The sequence below is a fragment of the Seriola lalandi genome, unplaced genomic scaffold, assembly GCF_002814215.2.
Source record: "Seriola lalandi dorsalis isolate HSWRI2012SDOR001 ecotype SW California unplaced genomic scaffold, Sedor1 jcf7180002054908, whole genome shotgun sequence".
Classification (NCBI taxonomy): Eukaryota; Metazoa; Chordata; class Actinopteri; order Carangiformes; family Carangidae; genus Seriola; species Seriola lalandi.
The window spans coordinates 593,292-609,538 of record NW_019525460.1 but is presented as its reverse complement, the minus strand read 5'-3'; the positions used below and the strand labels follow the sequence as shown (position 1 = coordinate 609,538).

The 16,247-nt window shown below is 43.6% G+C and overlaps 1 protein-coding gene across 1 annotated transcript in view; it reads left to right on the top strand.

Moving 5' to 3' along the window:
* Positions 1–16,247, top strand: part of mycbp2 (MYC binding protein 2) — a 60,982-nt gene that overhangs the window by 40,528 nt on the left and 4,207 nt on the right. The window contains exons 53-77 of the mRNA XM_087169712.1: positions 338–562; positions 1,602–1,734; positions 1,844–1,969; positions 4,820–4,999; positions 7,335–8,972; positions 9,134–9,303; positions 9,431–9,678; positions 9,779–9,947; positions 10,694–10,862; positions 10,961–11,160; positions 11,396–11,545; positions 11,643–11,803; positions 11,940–12,096; positions 12,210–12,434; positions 12,542–12,607; positions 13,003–13,242; positions 13,405–13,494; positions 13,592–13,672; positions 13,759–14,025; positions 14,807–15,090; positions 15,207–15,303; positions 15,394–15,513; positions 15,607–15,708; positions 15,807–15,935; positions 16,042–16,174. Coding sequence (XP_087025838.1) covers positions 338–562; positions 1,602–1,734; positions 1,844–1,969; positions 4,820–4,999; positions 7,335–8,972; positions 9,134–9,303; positions 9,431–9,678; positions 9,779–9,947; positions 10,694–10,862; positions 10,961–11,160; positions 11,396–11,545; positions 11,643–11,803; positions 11,940–12,096; positions 12,210–12,434; positions 12,542–12,607; positions 13,003–13,242; positions 13,405–13,494; positions 13,592–13,672; positions 13,759–14,025; positions 14,807–15,090; positions 15,207–15,303; positions 15,394–15,513; positions 15,607–15,708; positions 15,807–15,935; positions 16,042–16,174 — 5,560 coding nt within the window. The remainder of the gene's footprint in view (positions 1–337; positions 563–1,601; positions 1,735–1,843; positions 1,970–4,819; positions 5,000–7,334; positions 8,973–9,133; positions 9,304–9,430; positions 9,679–9,778; positions 9,948–10,693; positions 10,863–10,960; positions 11,161–11,395; positions 11,546–11,642; positions 11,804–11,939; positions 12,097–12,209; positions 12,435–12,541; positions 12,608–13,002; positions 13,243–13,404; positions 13,495–13,591; positions 13,673–13,758; positions 14,026–14,806; positions 15,091–15,206; positions 15,304–15,393; positions 15,514–15,606; positions 15,709–15,806; positions 15,936–16,041; positions 16,175–16,247) is intronic.

Sequence of the window (16,247 nt, the reverse complement as noted above, 5' to 3'; positions counted from 1 at the left end):
ATCTAACTCCTGGCAAGAGAGTCTTTCCCAAAATGGCCTACTGTTGATATAAGACCATGAGGACCACACAGCACATGTCCAGCTTTATGATTTCTTGCTATGATTTCTTGGACACAGGCCTAATCTTGTTGCTTTCTAAAAATCTAACCTTAATTTATACAGAGAAGGTTGGCTGAGCATACACACTCTTTTACAACTCCCTGTTACACTGCCAACGTTGGCTTTTCCCTGTAATAATTTAGGACTTAGTTTGTCTGAGCCTTGTCCTTGTCTTTCATATTTTTGCCGCCTGTTGATCTGTTACTCTGCTTCTAATCCATGCTCTTACCTCTTGCAGGAGGTCAGGGGCCAATTGGAGGAGAACGTTAAGGAGGTGAGCAGCTGCCCTTCCCACGAGGCCCCCATTCGGGTGCAGAACAGGGCAGGGCAGGGCGGCGGCCCGGGGCTTTATAAGGTAGTGAAGACCGGCCCCTCTGGTCACAACATCAGAAGCTGTCCAAACCTTAGGGGTATCCCCATTGGAATGTTAGTACTTGGCAACAAGGTCAAGGCCATAGGCGAGGTACGCACTCACCCCAAATAATGCAATGTTTTTTTTGTGGCTGGAGATGAATAAATCAGTCTGTTTAGATCACGCAATGTACTAAAGCTGATGCTAGCAGATTTTGGCCTTAATTCTCAGAAATTAGACTTCCCTGTTTTTCCTAAATTGATTTTGAATGTAAAGAATGTAATCTCTCTTTCTAAGGGGAATACATCAGCTGCTTCTGGGTGTGGGTGTGTGTTCTGTATCTTTCCACTTGTTGAGGTCTAATCAGCTCCTGTGGCTGCAACATTTTTTGCGTGCTTCCTGACTTACTAATTTCAGTTTGTCTATAAATCCATTGCAGTTTCAGGGTTTCATATTCAGCTGCCTCGAGACTTCTCAGGGGAAGTCTGATCACAAAATGCTGGAGCCTCTTTGTGCCTTGACTGTATCTTTCTTGCACTTTTAACAATTCTGTCAATATTCTTTGAACTTGATAAATTGTCTTTGGCCTGGTGATGAGTGAAGCCTTCTCTCTTTTGGATATGACCTGTCATTGGCTGCTGCGGTGTGTCATGCTGTTCAATAGTTTGTTCTCTGAGCCTATACTGGAATGCCCTGTCTGGATCTGAGAGGTGCAGCCTGCACATACTAATACTACCGTCTGTGTGTGTTTTTCCAAAATGATAATATTCCAGGAAGTTGAGAAAAAACAACCTCTTGCATTTACCTTTCAATAAGCTACCTGTTTCTTTGAGTAAGTTTTTTTTTTTTTTCATTTTGGCTACATCAGTTTTGTCCTGCAGTGTCTGCTGATACACAAAATCAATTGATGTGATCTACAGCTGTGGATTTTTGTATGTGTCAATCAGATGAATTGAATGTTTGCATGTTAGTGATCTACTCCAGTAAAGTTTGTGTCTGTGCAGTAATAACATGGATGGACGGGGGGTTGATATGGGAAACGGCTGTGACTGGTTTTTGATGGACTAGGGCCAGACAGAGTGTGCAAGTGTGTGAGACAAGTGTGCAGTGTGTGTGTGAGTACAGATAAAGAGTGTTGTTTGTGTATCAGGTGGTCAACTCAGAGGGGACCTGGGTACAGCTGGATAAGAACAGTGTAGTGGAGTTCTGTGAGAGTGATGAAGGAGAGGCCTGGTCATTGGCCAGAGACCGCGGGGGAAACCAGTACCTTCGCCATGATGACGGTAAGCCACAGCTTGACCTTGCTTCACAATACTGCTCATAAGCCACAATTAAAACCCAGGAGAAAATGTGATATATTTTAAGATACCACAATCTAATTTGCTCTTACAGAACAAGCATTGCTTGAGCATGGGGCCCAGACCCCACCACCCAGCCCTTTCTCTGTGCAGGCCTTCAACAGAGCCGCAACTTCTAACGGAGCACAGGGCTTTGACTATGGCATCTCCAACAACAAAGGTGAGGTGAACTAGAGAAGGTTTTAAGAGACCAGATTTTGCAAACATATCCTCAATCTGCATATCACTTTGCTTTTAACATCATCACATTCTTTGACTCTGTTCATTTACAGTTGAGGTTTTTAAGTCCTCGTGAGGTTTTTGCATTACTGATGTGTATCTCACCTCTAACTTTGCCCACTTGTGTTGATTTGATTATTTCCTGCTTTATTCAGCAGACAGTGCCTCACCTCTTCCCTTGCTTTTGACTGAGACTTTTATCACAAATAGTTTGATAGATAATGCATTTTAATTGTATAATTTGGCTGATGTGGTAAGAACACTTTTTGGGCTCAGATGTTTGGGTTGGTCAATCCCTTTAAAGTCACAGGTGCCATCAGTCACTGATCTATCATTTCTTTTAATTTATGCATGCTTTTTTATTGTGTCTGCTCTTGTTATCTCATGCCTAACATCTCTGCAATGTCAGGCATATGTCTGTGTGTGTGTGTGCATGGGCAAGTCCATGTGCTTCCACTCAGTGGACTACTGTGGGCTTCATTTAGTTGGGTAATGTGGGCTAGCCCAACGCAGATAACTGGTCCTGAACACGTCTCTGTGATTTCACCTTTTACTCTATGTTGTCTTAATCTAGTCTTTCTAGAAAACATTTGATAATTCACTGTTTTCTTTAAGCTATAGGTGATTACTGAGAACATCACCTGAATGAACTCATCAGTTTTGCTACACCATCAAAGATTAGCTCGCTCCAAACATATCTGTTTGTCTCTCTGCCTGAATATTGTGCTGACGCTGTGTCAATTTTCTTTCAAACTGCTTTTCTCTTCCTCACTTTGCTTGAAAAAGGAGGTTGATCTGTTGAGACACATAACCATGCTAATCCGAGAACAATGGTTCTGCTAATAATACAGTTATCTCTCTTGCTATCACAATGCTTGCTCTTCCCGTATATTAATGGCCCCATTGACACTTCTCATTCACACACTCATTTGAAGTGTCTGGATAAAAGCCAGATTCAATTTAATACTGGCGTTTGCACTAAGCCACATATATGTGTCTTAGTTAGGCAGATCACAAATCTGATTGCCTCTAACTTGTTTTTACCATGCAAAATGCAAATCTGCGTAGCTCTTGCTCCAATCTGGAGGTTGATGGAAATGCACCTGAATCTGTTTGCTACACAGAACGCAAACATGTTGTCAAGCCCTCTGTATGACTGCAAATGTTACAACTGCAGGAGCTCCCTTTATTTCTGTCATTTTAATATGACAGATAGAAAGATGACTAATTTCAGTGTCATTTTTGGCTGTCATTAGCACAGGCAAGAATATAGTCCCTTCCAAACAGAGATCCAGCTATGTTCATTATGTCGCCTTTCCTTGTTTACACTGAACCAATCAGTCAGTACAATGCTGCATGTCGGCGTTTGGGAATCGCAGTTCAAGTTGCAACTGTAGGTCAAGGTCACAGCGTCTGCTGAACCACCCGAGTCACCTGTGTAAGGGATCCAACGTACTGTGGATTATCAGTTGGCCACCTTTAGACTGGTCAGCTTGATGCACCAGCTTGTGGCAAAACACTTTGAGGTAGCTGGAGAGCTTTTTGACAGGTCTCTCAGGCTTCAATACTCAGCCATGGTGGTTGATTTCCCCATCTCGGCTTTACCCAGGGAGCCTGCCAATCCTGGCTCCGACACTTCGGAGTATCTCTTCAGTAACCTACTGTACATTGCGTACTCTGTCATAAACTACATAGTGACTGTTTTCTATCCGGCTGGTGAACCATTAAACTAGTCACTGAACAACAGTTGTGTCTAGAGATTGGGAGACTTCTGTGATGAGTGGTGAAAGGTTTTGAACGAGGAATGATGCAGTGTCAGCTTAATATACAATATATTTTTTCCCCTGCACGTCTTTGGATCTTCTGATGTGGTCATGCAGGCTTTCCTCACAGAGTGATTCTTAAAATGAACGCTTAAGAAGAGACCCCTCTCCGCCCCTCCCATAATATATCTCTTCCCCAAATAGAGTTGTGAAATGGGAGGAGCTGCTTGTTCTGGAAAGTTTTCTGTTAATTATATTCTCAGCAGTTCTTCAGCATAGAAACACTGGAGATTTCTGCATATTTTAACAATGCTTTACCTTTACATTATGACTATCAGAGTTTATGTTAAGTCCCCTTTTTGCATTGGTTGGGTAAGGTGAATGGCAAATACTAAAACAGCCTACATTACTCTGGAAAGGTGCAAATCAGATCTTTAACATTCAGAATTCCTTGATATTGCAAGTGGGAATAAAACCCCACATCATAGCTACTGGAATCATGAAAATTTGTCAGAGAATCCAAAAGTCAACTGATTTCCTTTTTTAATATAATTCATATAGTCAGGTTTAGCCTCGTGTCTCTTGTGTACGTATTGGATGTTTTTTGCCAAAATGCTTCAGGGGAATCGTTGTTTTCTTGTCTCTTTCAGTTTTTCCATATGCACGCAGGCTTGTATCTTTTGCCTTTTTTTAATTGAAGAACCAGATGATTCCTGGTACGGCTCCTCGCCTTTTGTACTCCCTTCAATTCTGCTTCAACCAGGGGCGTGTCATGCCCATTCTAGGCCTTGGAAGTCCCCCGATTGCCCGTCACTTAATGTTATCTATGCACAAAACGAACAGAACTTTCCAGGACTCTGGATGTCCATAATAGCTCCCCCCATTTTGCCCATCTATTGTGTTATGGGAGATGACTAGATGACTGACTGATAGAAAACGAACAGTTAATGACCCTCATCCCCCTTTGGAAAGCTTAAACCATAGTATAAGCTCTAGTTTTTCCCCTTCCTCTGTCTCCATGTTTGCAGGTGACCGGTTGAGTGCCATACTGAATTCCATTCAGTCTGGGCCTTTCCTCTCAGCAGCTCCCTCTTCCTCCGTATTTGAGCAAGCCGCCCAACCTCCCTCCTCCTCTTCCCTTGTCCACAGCCCATTTGTGTTTGGACAATCCCCCTCCCAACTGTCTCAGCCACAACCACAGCTTCTGAGTAAGTCTGTCCTGCTTTCTGACAGCGCTTGCTTGCACAGGTGTTGCTCCTTTTCCTCACAGCTTTTTGTTTTCCGGATTTTTTTCTCTGTTCATTTTATTTTATGTTTTTTCTGGGGAGGAGCAGCAGCGATATGTGACACATAACGATGTAGTTATGTTCTACAATGCAGAAATATCCATAACAAGTCAACATGTCTATTATTCAATGTTTAAATCTTGTTTCTGAAAAAAAAAAAAAACAAGTCAGGTGACACTACCTTAAAAAATATGCATTTATGGGTATTTTCACTTGTTTTTAAAACAAGATTTTAAACTTTAATAGTAGACTAAACATCTTGTTAAAAGTGATATTTGTTGCCGTGTGCTGAAGTAATAGGCTGAGTTGCTTAATTTTCTGCTTGCTTTCTCGCTAAGTGTGCCTTTCTGCCTCCTCATCTTCTTCATTGCTGCTTTAACTTTAGATTGGCATCCTCCATCCTCGAACAACACCTTGTTTCATTTTCTGCCTCAACCAGCCCAGGGCTTCACTGCAAATATAAACAACTAAATAGTTGTTGGTTTTCCCGTCTACAATAATCCCCTAAAACAGCAACATTTCACATCAGTAATCATTTAACATATAACAGTTGTTCTCACTGGATAATTCAAATAAAAACAATACCACTATTTCAAAAGATTTTATCTTACAACATGATCCAAAATATCTGTTTTTCTCTCGGTAACTTTTTCAGCCTGTATGTCTGTATAGCCTTCTTTTTCCCTGTCTGTCTTTTCTTCTGTTTTCTCTCTACTCGTTCTATTTCTCATGGAGATGTCATGGAGAAAAAAATAATTCATGCTCTTTGTTTAGCATACTGGTCGGTGACTTAGTCTTCACATGTACCATTCACACTCTCACTATGAATAACATGGATTAGATAATGTTTTATTTGATCTTGGAATGAGTTATGTGAATATGATTCGGATTTGGGCTGTAAAAGACAATGTTGTGTTATTTTTGAGGTACCTTAATCCTATTTTACAGGATAAAGGATTGTTGCACTATAAAACCTTTGATGTTGAGGATGTTTGTGGAGCACTTCATAAATGTCGTCTTCGTCATCCTCTTCAGAATCCTGGCTAATTGAATGCAGTGTGCCAAAGGTGTTTGTTACCTTCTACAAGAAGGGTTAATATCGTCCATCATATATTCAATCAAGAGCACAAATAATGAAAAAATGCACACATGCGCATTTTTTTTCTTCTCTATGACACCTCTACGGCTCTGTGATTTATCTCTTCCTCTTCTATAACGGTGTCTATCTTCATGTCTATCACTTTCTCTACCCATCTATAGATCGTTCCCTCACTTTAACGTGTTGTCCTTTTTTGCCTTCTTCTATTTCGCCTTCTTGACTTGACCCCATTGCCTCTTTGTGCTTTCTTTCTTTCTCTCTGCGGTGGCCTCCTTGCAATTCCGTGCCTTGTTTGTTTACCTGCTCCACTGTTTTCCGCTGTAGATGGTTCATCTCGCAGCCTTGCTTCTCGCGAGCGTGTGCACAAAAGCAGTGTGTCCGTGGCTGGGCATGGTACTGCTCTCTCATCTCTCGCTCTAAGGCAAAAGGGTGGGTAATCACAGCATGCATGCCTCCCTCAGACTGAACAGAGGGTGGGTAGGAACTCTTTACAAAAACACACAGCTGAAGAGAAAAAAAAAACCACAGCTTCTGTTGTGAATAATAATTTACTCATGAGTGCCTTGTTCAACCTTCTAACCTTCAAATCTGTATATTATAAACACAATAAAAGGAAAAAAACGAAGTTAGTGCCTGATAACACATGGTTAGTTTTGAGTCTAAGTTCAGTTTAAAATGAGGTAGACTTTAAATGCTACTGATTGCCATGACAATATTAGGTTGTTTGCATTTATAAGTCTAATTGCCTGGTTTCTGGTCAACACATGAGGCTCGATCCAGTATTAGTAGGAGAGGTCCCAGAACTGGGCTGGAATCCATCTTTCATCAGCTCCTCCATTGTCCACTAGCTATCATCATTCACATCAGAGTTTGTCTGGTAATAGACAAAGCTGGGAGAAACAGCCAGCTGCTAAAGTAAAGGTCACCAAAGTTTGTACTTAATAAAATCTATCACTCACTGTTGTCATTTGCTTTACAAGGTTTAACATCCTCCACTTTTGTAACTTAAGTTGTCTGTCTTTCTGCTCTTCATTTCATTTTACCTTATCTTTTTAACATTACATTTTTGCTTTTCACTCACGTTGAGTAAATGGTTAAATTCTTACCACTGATGATGCCCTGTTTTGTGGTATAACTCTTTGAATTATTAACATTTAGGTGAACGAGGGGGCCTGATGTCCGGTGCTCGGCCCATGTCACCAGCCTCCAAACACCGTCAGGAGAATCGCTCGCCCAAACAGGAGAGTCGGGGAAGCCGCTCATCTGAACAGAGCAGGGTGAAGACGGGTGAGGGGGGACTCTCAGCCAGTGAAGCCCTCATCCTGCGGTCGGACACGGCCAAACTGAGGTCTGACTCTCACAGTCGCTCTCATTCACCCAATCACAACACTCTGCAGGCTCTAAAGGCAGACGGCAGAACCTCAGGACTTCGGGCTGAGTCCCCAAATCCTGGCTCTCGCTCCTCTTCTCCCAAACAAAAGGGTGTATCCTCCTCAGGCAGGTCGAGTCCTTCCAACACCTCCTCACAGCACTCCTCTTCAACCCACCATGACAAGAACATCCCACCTAAAGTTAGTCCATCCTCCAAAGCCCGGCTAGACCCTCCTAGAGAGAGATCCAAATCAGATTCCTACACTCTGGACCCAGACACACTCAGAAAGAAGAAGGTTCCACTTACAGAGCCACTTAGAGGCCGATCTACCTCCCCCAAACCCAAACTGTCTCCTAAAGATCCAAATAAAGGTGTGATCAGTAATGCAGAGAACCGTGTTCCTTCTCCTCATGTAACCCAAGAGAACCTCCACAGTGAAGTAGTGGAGGTATGCACCTCTAGTGCACTCCTTTCCAACGAGGAGACCAATGATGAGAATGCTGAGGTTCGTAATTCTGAAGAAGGATCATGTAAGGTGCATTTCAGCATCGGCAAAGCCCCTGTCAAAGAGGAACTAGAGAGCCGCTCTTCACCTAAAGTCAGCCGCAAAACCTCCAGTCGACATGCGCGCCCTAAGAAGGACAAATCTGGGCCTCTCTTTAAAGGTGAGAGTACATCAAGGATCACAGAGCCTGCCAAACAGGCTATGTCTCCCTCTGTGGCTGAATGTGCCCGAGCAGTCTTTGCAGCGTTCCTGTGGCATGAAGGTATTGTACACGACGCAATGGCCTGCTCCTCCTTCCTCAAGTTCAACCCAGACTTAACCAAAGAGCACGCCCCGATCCGCAGTTCCCTGGGAGGACAGGGTGCTGAGGAGAAGGAAAGTAAGTTAAAGAACCGCCACTCCTTAGAGATTTCCTCTGCACTCAACATGTTCAATATTGCTCCACATGGCCCGGACATCTCTAAAATGGGCAGCATCAACAAAAACAAGGTACTGTCCATGCTGAAGGAACCCCCATTGCCAGAGAAGTGTGAAGATGGTAAAGGAGATGCCATTTCCTATGACATGTCTTCTCATCCCTCTATGAGGGCAAAGTCAATCTTACCGTTAACATTACAGCATTTGGTGGCATTCTGGGAGGACATATCAATGGCCACCATCAAGGCAGCAACTCAGAACATGATCTTCCCCAGCCCGGGGTCCAGCGCCATCTTAAAAAAGAAGGAACATGAGAAAGACAGTAAAAAGGCAAAGAAGGAGAAGAAGAAAAGGGAGAAGGCAGAGGTGCGGCCCAGAGGGAATCTGTTTGGAGAGATGGCACAGCTCGCCATGGGTGGTCCGGAGAAAGACACCATCTGTGAACTGTGTGGGGAATCTCACCCTTACCCTGTCACCTACCATATGAGACAGGCTCACCCAGGTAAGAATTCAGGAAGTTTTGGTTAAGAGTTTCATGGTTAGACAGAAGTACATTAGACTTTCAAATAGTGTTTTACTGTGTCAGTTTCCCATTAAAATTTTGTTAAAAGTGGCATAATTTAAAAAATTTGTTTTGTGATTTTAACATTGTTCCTTTGGCAGGGTGTGGACGCTATGCTGGAGGCCAGGGCTACAACAGTATTGGCCACTTCTGCGGTGGTTGGGCTGGGAACTGTGGAGATGGAGGCATAGGAGGCAGCACCTGGTACCTGGTTTGTGATCGCTGTCGGGAAAAATACCTCAGAGAGAAACAGACTGCTGCCAGGGAAAAGGTATCCCACTGCTGTTGGAAGGTTTTAGCACTTAAATCAAACACCACCAAGTTTTTTATTTATTTTATTTATTTTTTATATCACACTAACTACTTGTACCATACCCAATCTGCATGGCCTTTGTTAGGTAAAGCAGTCAAGGAAGAAACCTCTACAAGTGAAGACGCCGAGGGCGCTGCCCACAATGGAGGCCCACCAAGTGATTCGGGCAAATGCTTTATTCCTGCTGTCCCTCAGCAGCGCCGCCGAGCCCAGCATGCTGTGCCACCACCCTCCTCGGCCCCTGCATTCCCAGCTGCTTCCCAGCCTCAAGGAGGGTGTGTCGGACGAACTCCCCAATAAAATGGGCTGCCTCTATCTACAGACACTTGCTAGGTAGCTAAAGGCTCAGTTAATAATACGTTGCCTTTCATAGATGAGTATTACATCTTTGCGTAATGATTTGCGCTGCTCTCACTTCCCTCACATTCCCCAGGCAACACACGGAGAACTTTGGGGCCTACCAAGATGACAACCTCTTCCAAGATGAGATGAGGTATTTACGCTCCACATCTGTTCCTGCGCCCTACATTTCAGTCACCCCTGATGCTTGCCCCAATGTGTTTGAGGAACCTGAGAGCAACATGAAATCAATGCCCCCCAGGTAAAACATCTTATTAGTACTCTTTCCTTAATTACTTCCACTTTCCATCGTTAGTGTGTTTATGGAAAGTAAGTACGTTCCTGCCGTTACTTAACACTTTTCTCACGGCACCAACGTCTGCTGTTTGCGGGCTGAATAGACATAAATTCTAAATGTTCCATACAACTGCAGATCAGGTTGCATATTGTTTTTATAGTTACCCTAATTCCAGTGGCCAAAATATTTCATTTCATTTGCTCGGAATAATGAATGGATGTTCATGCAGGCCAACAGATAATGCAATTTTTTTCATGCAGATATACGCCACCTCCCCCTGCCTCCCTCTCTCTCCCCTGCACCCTATACAGTTTGACAGCAAGCACACTTGAATATTCTTCATAAGATGTGTCTTAATTGTTATGCCTCGTTATCATGACCACGCTCATCTTGCAGATTACAAAAGAGCCTGACTGCTTCATTCTCTGTTAAGTACTAATTAAGTTGTTCTTGTAAAGCAAAGAAAACTGTATTTAAAAAAAAAAAAAAAAAAAAAAGTATTAAATTACTCCCAAAATCTGTTGACATCTATAAGTCCACCCATCAATAGTTGCTGAAAAGGAACACACACTGTTCTATCAGCAAACACACATCTTACTAGGAAAACATACTTCATCTAGAACTATGTTAAAAGTCAGAGAGGATGTTGATATCTTCAAAGTTGTTTTAATTGATGGTTAAACAGTAGATGTCTGTGTTTGTCTTTATGGGCTTTCTTTTAGTCTCGAGACCAGTCCAATCACGGACAGCGACACGGCGAAGCGGACAGTGTTTCAGAGGTCTTACTCAGTCGTAGCCTCTGAGTATGACAAGCAACACTCACCGTCTCCAGCCCGGGTCAAAGCTGTGCCCAGACGCAGGGTCCACAGTGGTGATGCAGGTAATAATGTATAACATTTAAGAAACGGTTAGTGATGCTGAGTCTTATATGAGGCACAGCATCATCTGTTTCATTGATTTGCTCTGTCGCACATTCAGAGGTGGGCTCTTCCCTGTTGAGGCACCCGTCTCCCGAGCTCTCCCGGCTGATCTCGGCCCACGGCTCCCTCAGTAAAGGGGAAAGGAACTTCCAGTGGCCTGTCCTGGCTTTTGTTATCCAGCATCATGACCTGGAGGGCCTGGAGGTGGCTATGAAGCATGCACTGAGGAAGTCTGCCTGCAGAGTGTTTGCTATGGAGGTACAGTTGTCTGGGCTGCAATATCTGTCTCAAGCTCAGAGCTCAATCATGCTTTGATTATTGCTTATTATAGAGCAGGGACTCAGGGTTATAGGCAATTAGCTGGCTGAATATTATGAGCGAATCAATTAGATTTGTGTACTAAATTAGCTAATATATTTTAATTTGACTCTATCATTGTCTTTATGTAATAACAGGACTAATGAGTGTGATTTACTCTTGGTGTTCCTGTCAGGCATTCAACTGGCTGCTGTGCAACGTGATCCAGACCACCTCTCTGCACGACATCCTTTGGCACTTTGTAGCATCTCTTACCCCGTCGCCGTTTGAACCAGAGGATGAGGAAGATGAAGAGAACAAGGGGAACAAAGAAATCGTGGAACAGGTAATGAATGGTAACAAGTCAAAAAGCATGCTTGATTACTTTTGCTCTGTTATTGCATCTTCTAAATGTGAATATATCTGCACTCTGCGCCCTACAGGAAAGAGACCTTGGCGTTTGTGAACACCCCCTGTCAGATATTGTTATCGCCGGGGAGGCAGCTCATCCTCTCCCTCACACTTTCCACCGCCTCCTTCAGACCATCTCTGACCTCATGATGTCACTTCCTAGTGGCAGCTCACTTCAGCAGATGGCACTGAGGTAGAATTTCCAGCATGAAATATGCCAGTTGACTTGCAACAAATTCCTTTGTGACTGTAACCGTCACCACCTCCTTTGTATTTTTTCCCTTTTCACATTGTAGAGAAATGTAAATGTTTATGACTTGTTCTTTAAGGTGCTGGAGTCTCAAGTTCAAGCAGTCGGACCACCAGTTCCTCCACCAGAGCAACGTTTTTCATCACATCAACAATATTTTGTCCAAGTCAGATGATGGAGACAGCGAGGAGAGCTTCAATATCAGTGTCCAGTCAGGCTATGAAGCAATGAGCCAGGCAAGAACACAGTCACTTCCTTCCTTACTCACTTAATTATGCAACAGCTCTGTCTTCTGTTATCCATCTGCCATGTGCTGACCTGACGCTGTTATGTCTGTGTGTGGCAATAGGATCTCTGCCTGGTGACCTGTCTGAAGGATCTGACCAGTGTAGTGGACATCAAGACGTCCAGCCGTCCTGCCATGATCGGCAGCCTAACGGACGGCTCAACAGAGACCTTCTGGGAATCTGGAGATGAGGACAAGAACAAAACCAAGAGCATCACCATCAGCTGTGTGAAAGGCATAAATGCCTCCAACGTGTCTGTTCATGTGGACAACTCCAGAGACATCGGGGTAAGGGGACACTGAAGTGTTTGGAAAATTACGACTTTAATAGAATTGATGATGAAAATGTATTTATATGAGTGTTCTTATAAGTGAATTAATTTTTACCTCCACAGAACAAAGTCACATCAGTGACATTCCTATGTGGAAAAGCAATAGAGGACCTCTGCAGAATTAAACAGGTATGTTCAGTTTCTTTGGCTTCACAATAATTAAAAACGTGGGAATATAACCAGTATAATTTGTGTTTTAATGAATGCTGTTAAAGTTCAAAGGCCTAGAGTTTTTGAAGTGCAGCCAAAGTGTAACTTACATTGAAGTAATTTTTAAAACACAAAAGCAAGTGGCCTGTGTTGTCTCTTTGCTGCTGTGCTATATATAGCTGTATACTTTATATTGATTTTTTTCTTTGCCCCTCTTCCAAATTTTATTAACCTTGGAATCGAGGAATGAAGAAACAATGGAGCATTAAATTGCAGGGTTGTTTTTATAAGGTTCCCTGCGGTTAATGTGCTATAGATTTACATGCACATGTGGCAGAGCTCTGTCTGAACACCCCTTTGACTTTGCGTCCCAGGTTGACCTCGACTCGCGTCACATGGGCTGGGTGACAAGTGAGCTTCCTGGAGGAGATCATCATGTGATCAAGGTGGAACTGAAAGGTCCTGAAAACACCCTGAGGGTCCGCCAGGTGAAGGTCCTCGGTTGGAAAGAGGGCGAGAGCATCAAGATTCCTGGACAGATCTCAGCCAGCATGGCCCAGCAGAAAAACTGCGAGGCAGAGACGCTCCGAGTTTTCCGCCTTATCACCTCTCAGGTCTGTTTTAACTGCTTCAGCCAGACGCCCTATAGTTATTTTTTTATTACCATACTGCACTGTCAGTTTGAAACCTTGATGTCTTGCAAATATAACATTTTTGGTGCAAATAGCTGGATGTTCTTGAAACGTTACTGTTACTTCTTTATTGTGTATATTTAGGTCTTTGGAAAACTAATCTGTGGAGATGCAGAGCCAACTCCAGAACAGGAGGAGAAAAACCTGCTTTCATCACCAGAGGGAGAGGACAAGGTCTGCACTCTGATAGTTTAACTGACCTGTTTAACTGCCTTGCATATTTAGTGACCTTTAACCTAATGCTTTACTCTTTTGGTATTTCTGTGAATAGGCACCATCTGATGCAGACCTCAAAGAGCACATGGTGGGTATCATTTTCAGCAGGAGCAAACTGACCAACCTGCAGAAACAGGTAAGTTATCAGTTCCTCTGACCATTCAGGCAGGATGAATTACTGTAAACTCAGCCTTCTAACCAAACATGTGTATTCAATCCCAGGTGTGCGCTCACATCGTCCAGGCCATCCGTATGGAGGCCACACGCGTGAGGGAGGAGTGGGAGCACGCCATCTCCAGCAAAGAGAACGCCAACTCCCAGCCCAGTGATGATGATGCTTCCTCAGACGCCTACTGCTTTGAGCTCCTGTCCATGGTCCTGGCGCTGAGTGGCTCCAACGTGGGCCGCCAGTATCTCGCTCAGCAGCTAACACTCATGCAAGACCTGTTTTCTCTGCTGCACACGGCCTCCCCACGAGTCCAGAGACAGGTGACACACTACTACTATACCGAGTGCATTTCTCTTACTCATAAAACATTTGCAAAGCTGATTTTGTTTTTGAAAGCTGGATTGTTTACACCCATGTTTAATAACCGGCAGTGTTGTCTTATCACCTGCATTTCCTGGCTCATTGCCGTGTTTCTTGGCACATTACTGCCACCAACTGTCAATCAGTGGAACAGCAATAAACTGGCAGCAGGAAATGTGTCCTAATGCACACCGGCCACAAACAAAAGAGGGACCTACTCATCAAAGTATTGCCCTTAAGTGCTACTAGTGGTCAAAAGCTCTCCAGGGCACATTTAACATGCCGCACTGGCACATGGCAAAGGATGTCAAGACCTAACAAAATGTGAGCAAGAGACCAGGAGCCAAGGACTGTCATTCGCTGTTGTCCACAATGAGGTCATGAAGAACTAAAATGTAATCTAATATCATGACATAAACATAATGCTGTATAAACCTTTAATTATAATTCATTGCATTGTGATTATCTTAAGATGTTTTCACATGATGGGAGATTGTAATGCTTGGTTCCTTCAGCCACTAGTTTGTATAGACTGCTAACATGATGGATGCTATTATGTTAAATCATTCATAGTTGTGACACATGCAAAGCTACTTCAAATCAGCTCAGACTAAGAAGAATAACATCTGTCATTTTGGAGTCTATCAGAGGATTTTCCTTTGGTGTGTTCATGTTTAGCTAAATACCTTGTGACAAATTAAAAAAAGGTCCTGGTTGATATCTGATCTTTCCTCTTCTCAGGTGACTTCGTTGCTTAGACGAGTCCTTCCAGAGGTGACCCCAGTGCGACTTGCCAGCATCATCGGGGTGAAGGCTCTCCCGCCAGCAGACATCAGTGACATCATCCACTCCACAGAGAAGGGCGACTGGAACAAGCTTGGCATCCTTGACATGTTCCTTGGCTGCATCGCAAAAGCCCTGACAGTGCAGCTGAAAGCCAAAGGCACCACCATCTCAGGCACAGCTGGCACGGCTGCTGGCAAAGGGGTCACTACTGTCACTCTGCCCATGATCTTCAACTCCAGGTGAGTTTCTGCTAGATAGTGTAATTTATGAGAGTCATAACACAAATTCACTCAGTTTGTGGTAAATGTTTTATGTTTTAGAACTCTTTAAATTTTATGATTCCTGTTCTGTTCAGCTACATCCGGAGAGGGGAGAGCCACTGGTGGATGAAAGGCTCGACTCCTCCTCAGATTGCAGAGATCATCATAAAGCTGGTTAAAGACATGGCAGCTGTAAGTTCCTGGTGTTTTTACAGATCCCTCCTTTTAAGTGCGTGCACCTCTCATGTCATGTGTCTAAGACAGTAATGTGCTTTTTTTTAGGGACACCTTTCAGATGCTTGGTCCAGAGTCACCAAAAATGCAATAGCTGAGACCATTATAGCCCTGACTAAAATGGAGGAGGAGCATCGGTCCCCTGTACGCTGTATCGCCACCACACGGGTATGGATACAGATTCCATCATTTGAGATGTATCTGTGTTTAAAAACACATGATATTAAGTAATCATATATTATTTCTTGTTCTGCCTCATAGCTGTGGCTGGCTTTAGCATCACTGTGTGTGTTAGACCAGGACCATGTAGACAGACTGTCCTCTGGTCGCTGGATGGGCAAAGATGGACAGCAGAAGCAGATGGTGAGAACGATATAAAACGCCAAGGGCTGCACTGTCTGAAAATAATGGAAAGAAAATCAAATGAATAACTAATCATCATCCTTTGCTTCTACCCACAGCCCATGTGTGACAACCACGACGACGGTGAGACAGCAGCCATCATACTGTGTAACATGTGCGGCAACCTCTGCACTGACTGTGACCGCTTCCTCCACCTGCACCGACGCACACGCTCTCACCAGAGACAGGTTGGTTTTAGTTGTTTACCTGAAAATTACTAAAGTGAAAAAAAGAAGGAATATGGAGAAGAATGGGCTGATGTTAAATCCTATTTTCATGATTTTGTGCGTTCAGGTGTTCAAAGAGGAAGAGGAGGCAATAAAGGTGGATCTCCATGAAGGCTGTGGGAGGACCAAGCTCTTCTGGCTCATGGCTCTGGCTGACTCGAAGACTATGAAGGCTATGGTGGAGTTCAGAGAGCACACGGGTAACATATAAACAAAGCATATCAATGTTTTGTGTGACTATATTTGGTGTTGCTAGTATGCTATTGAAAAACT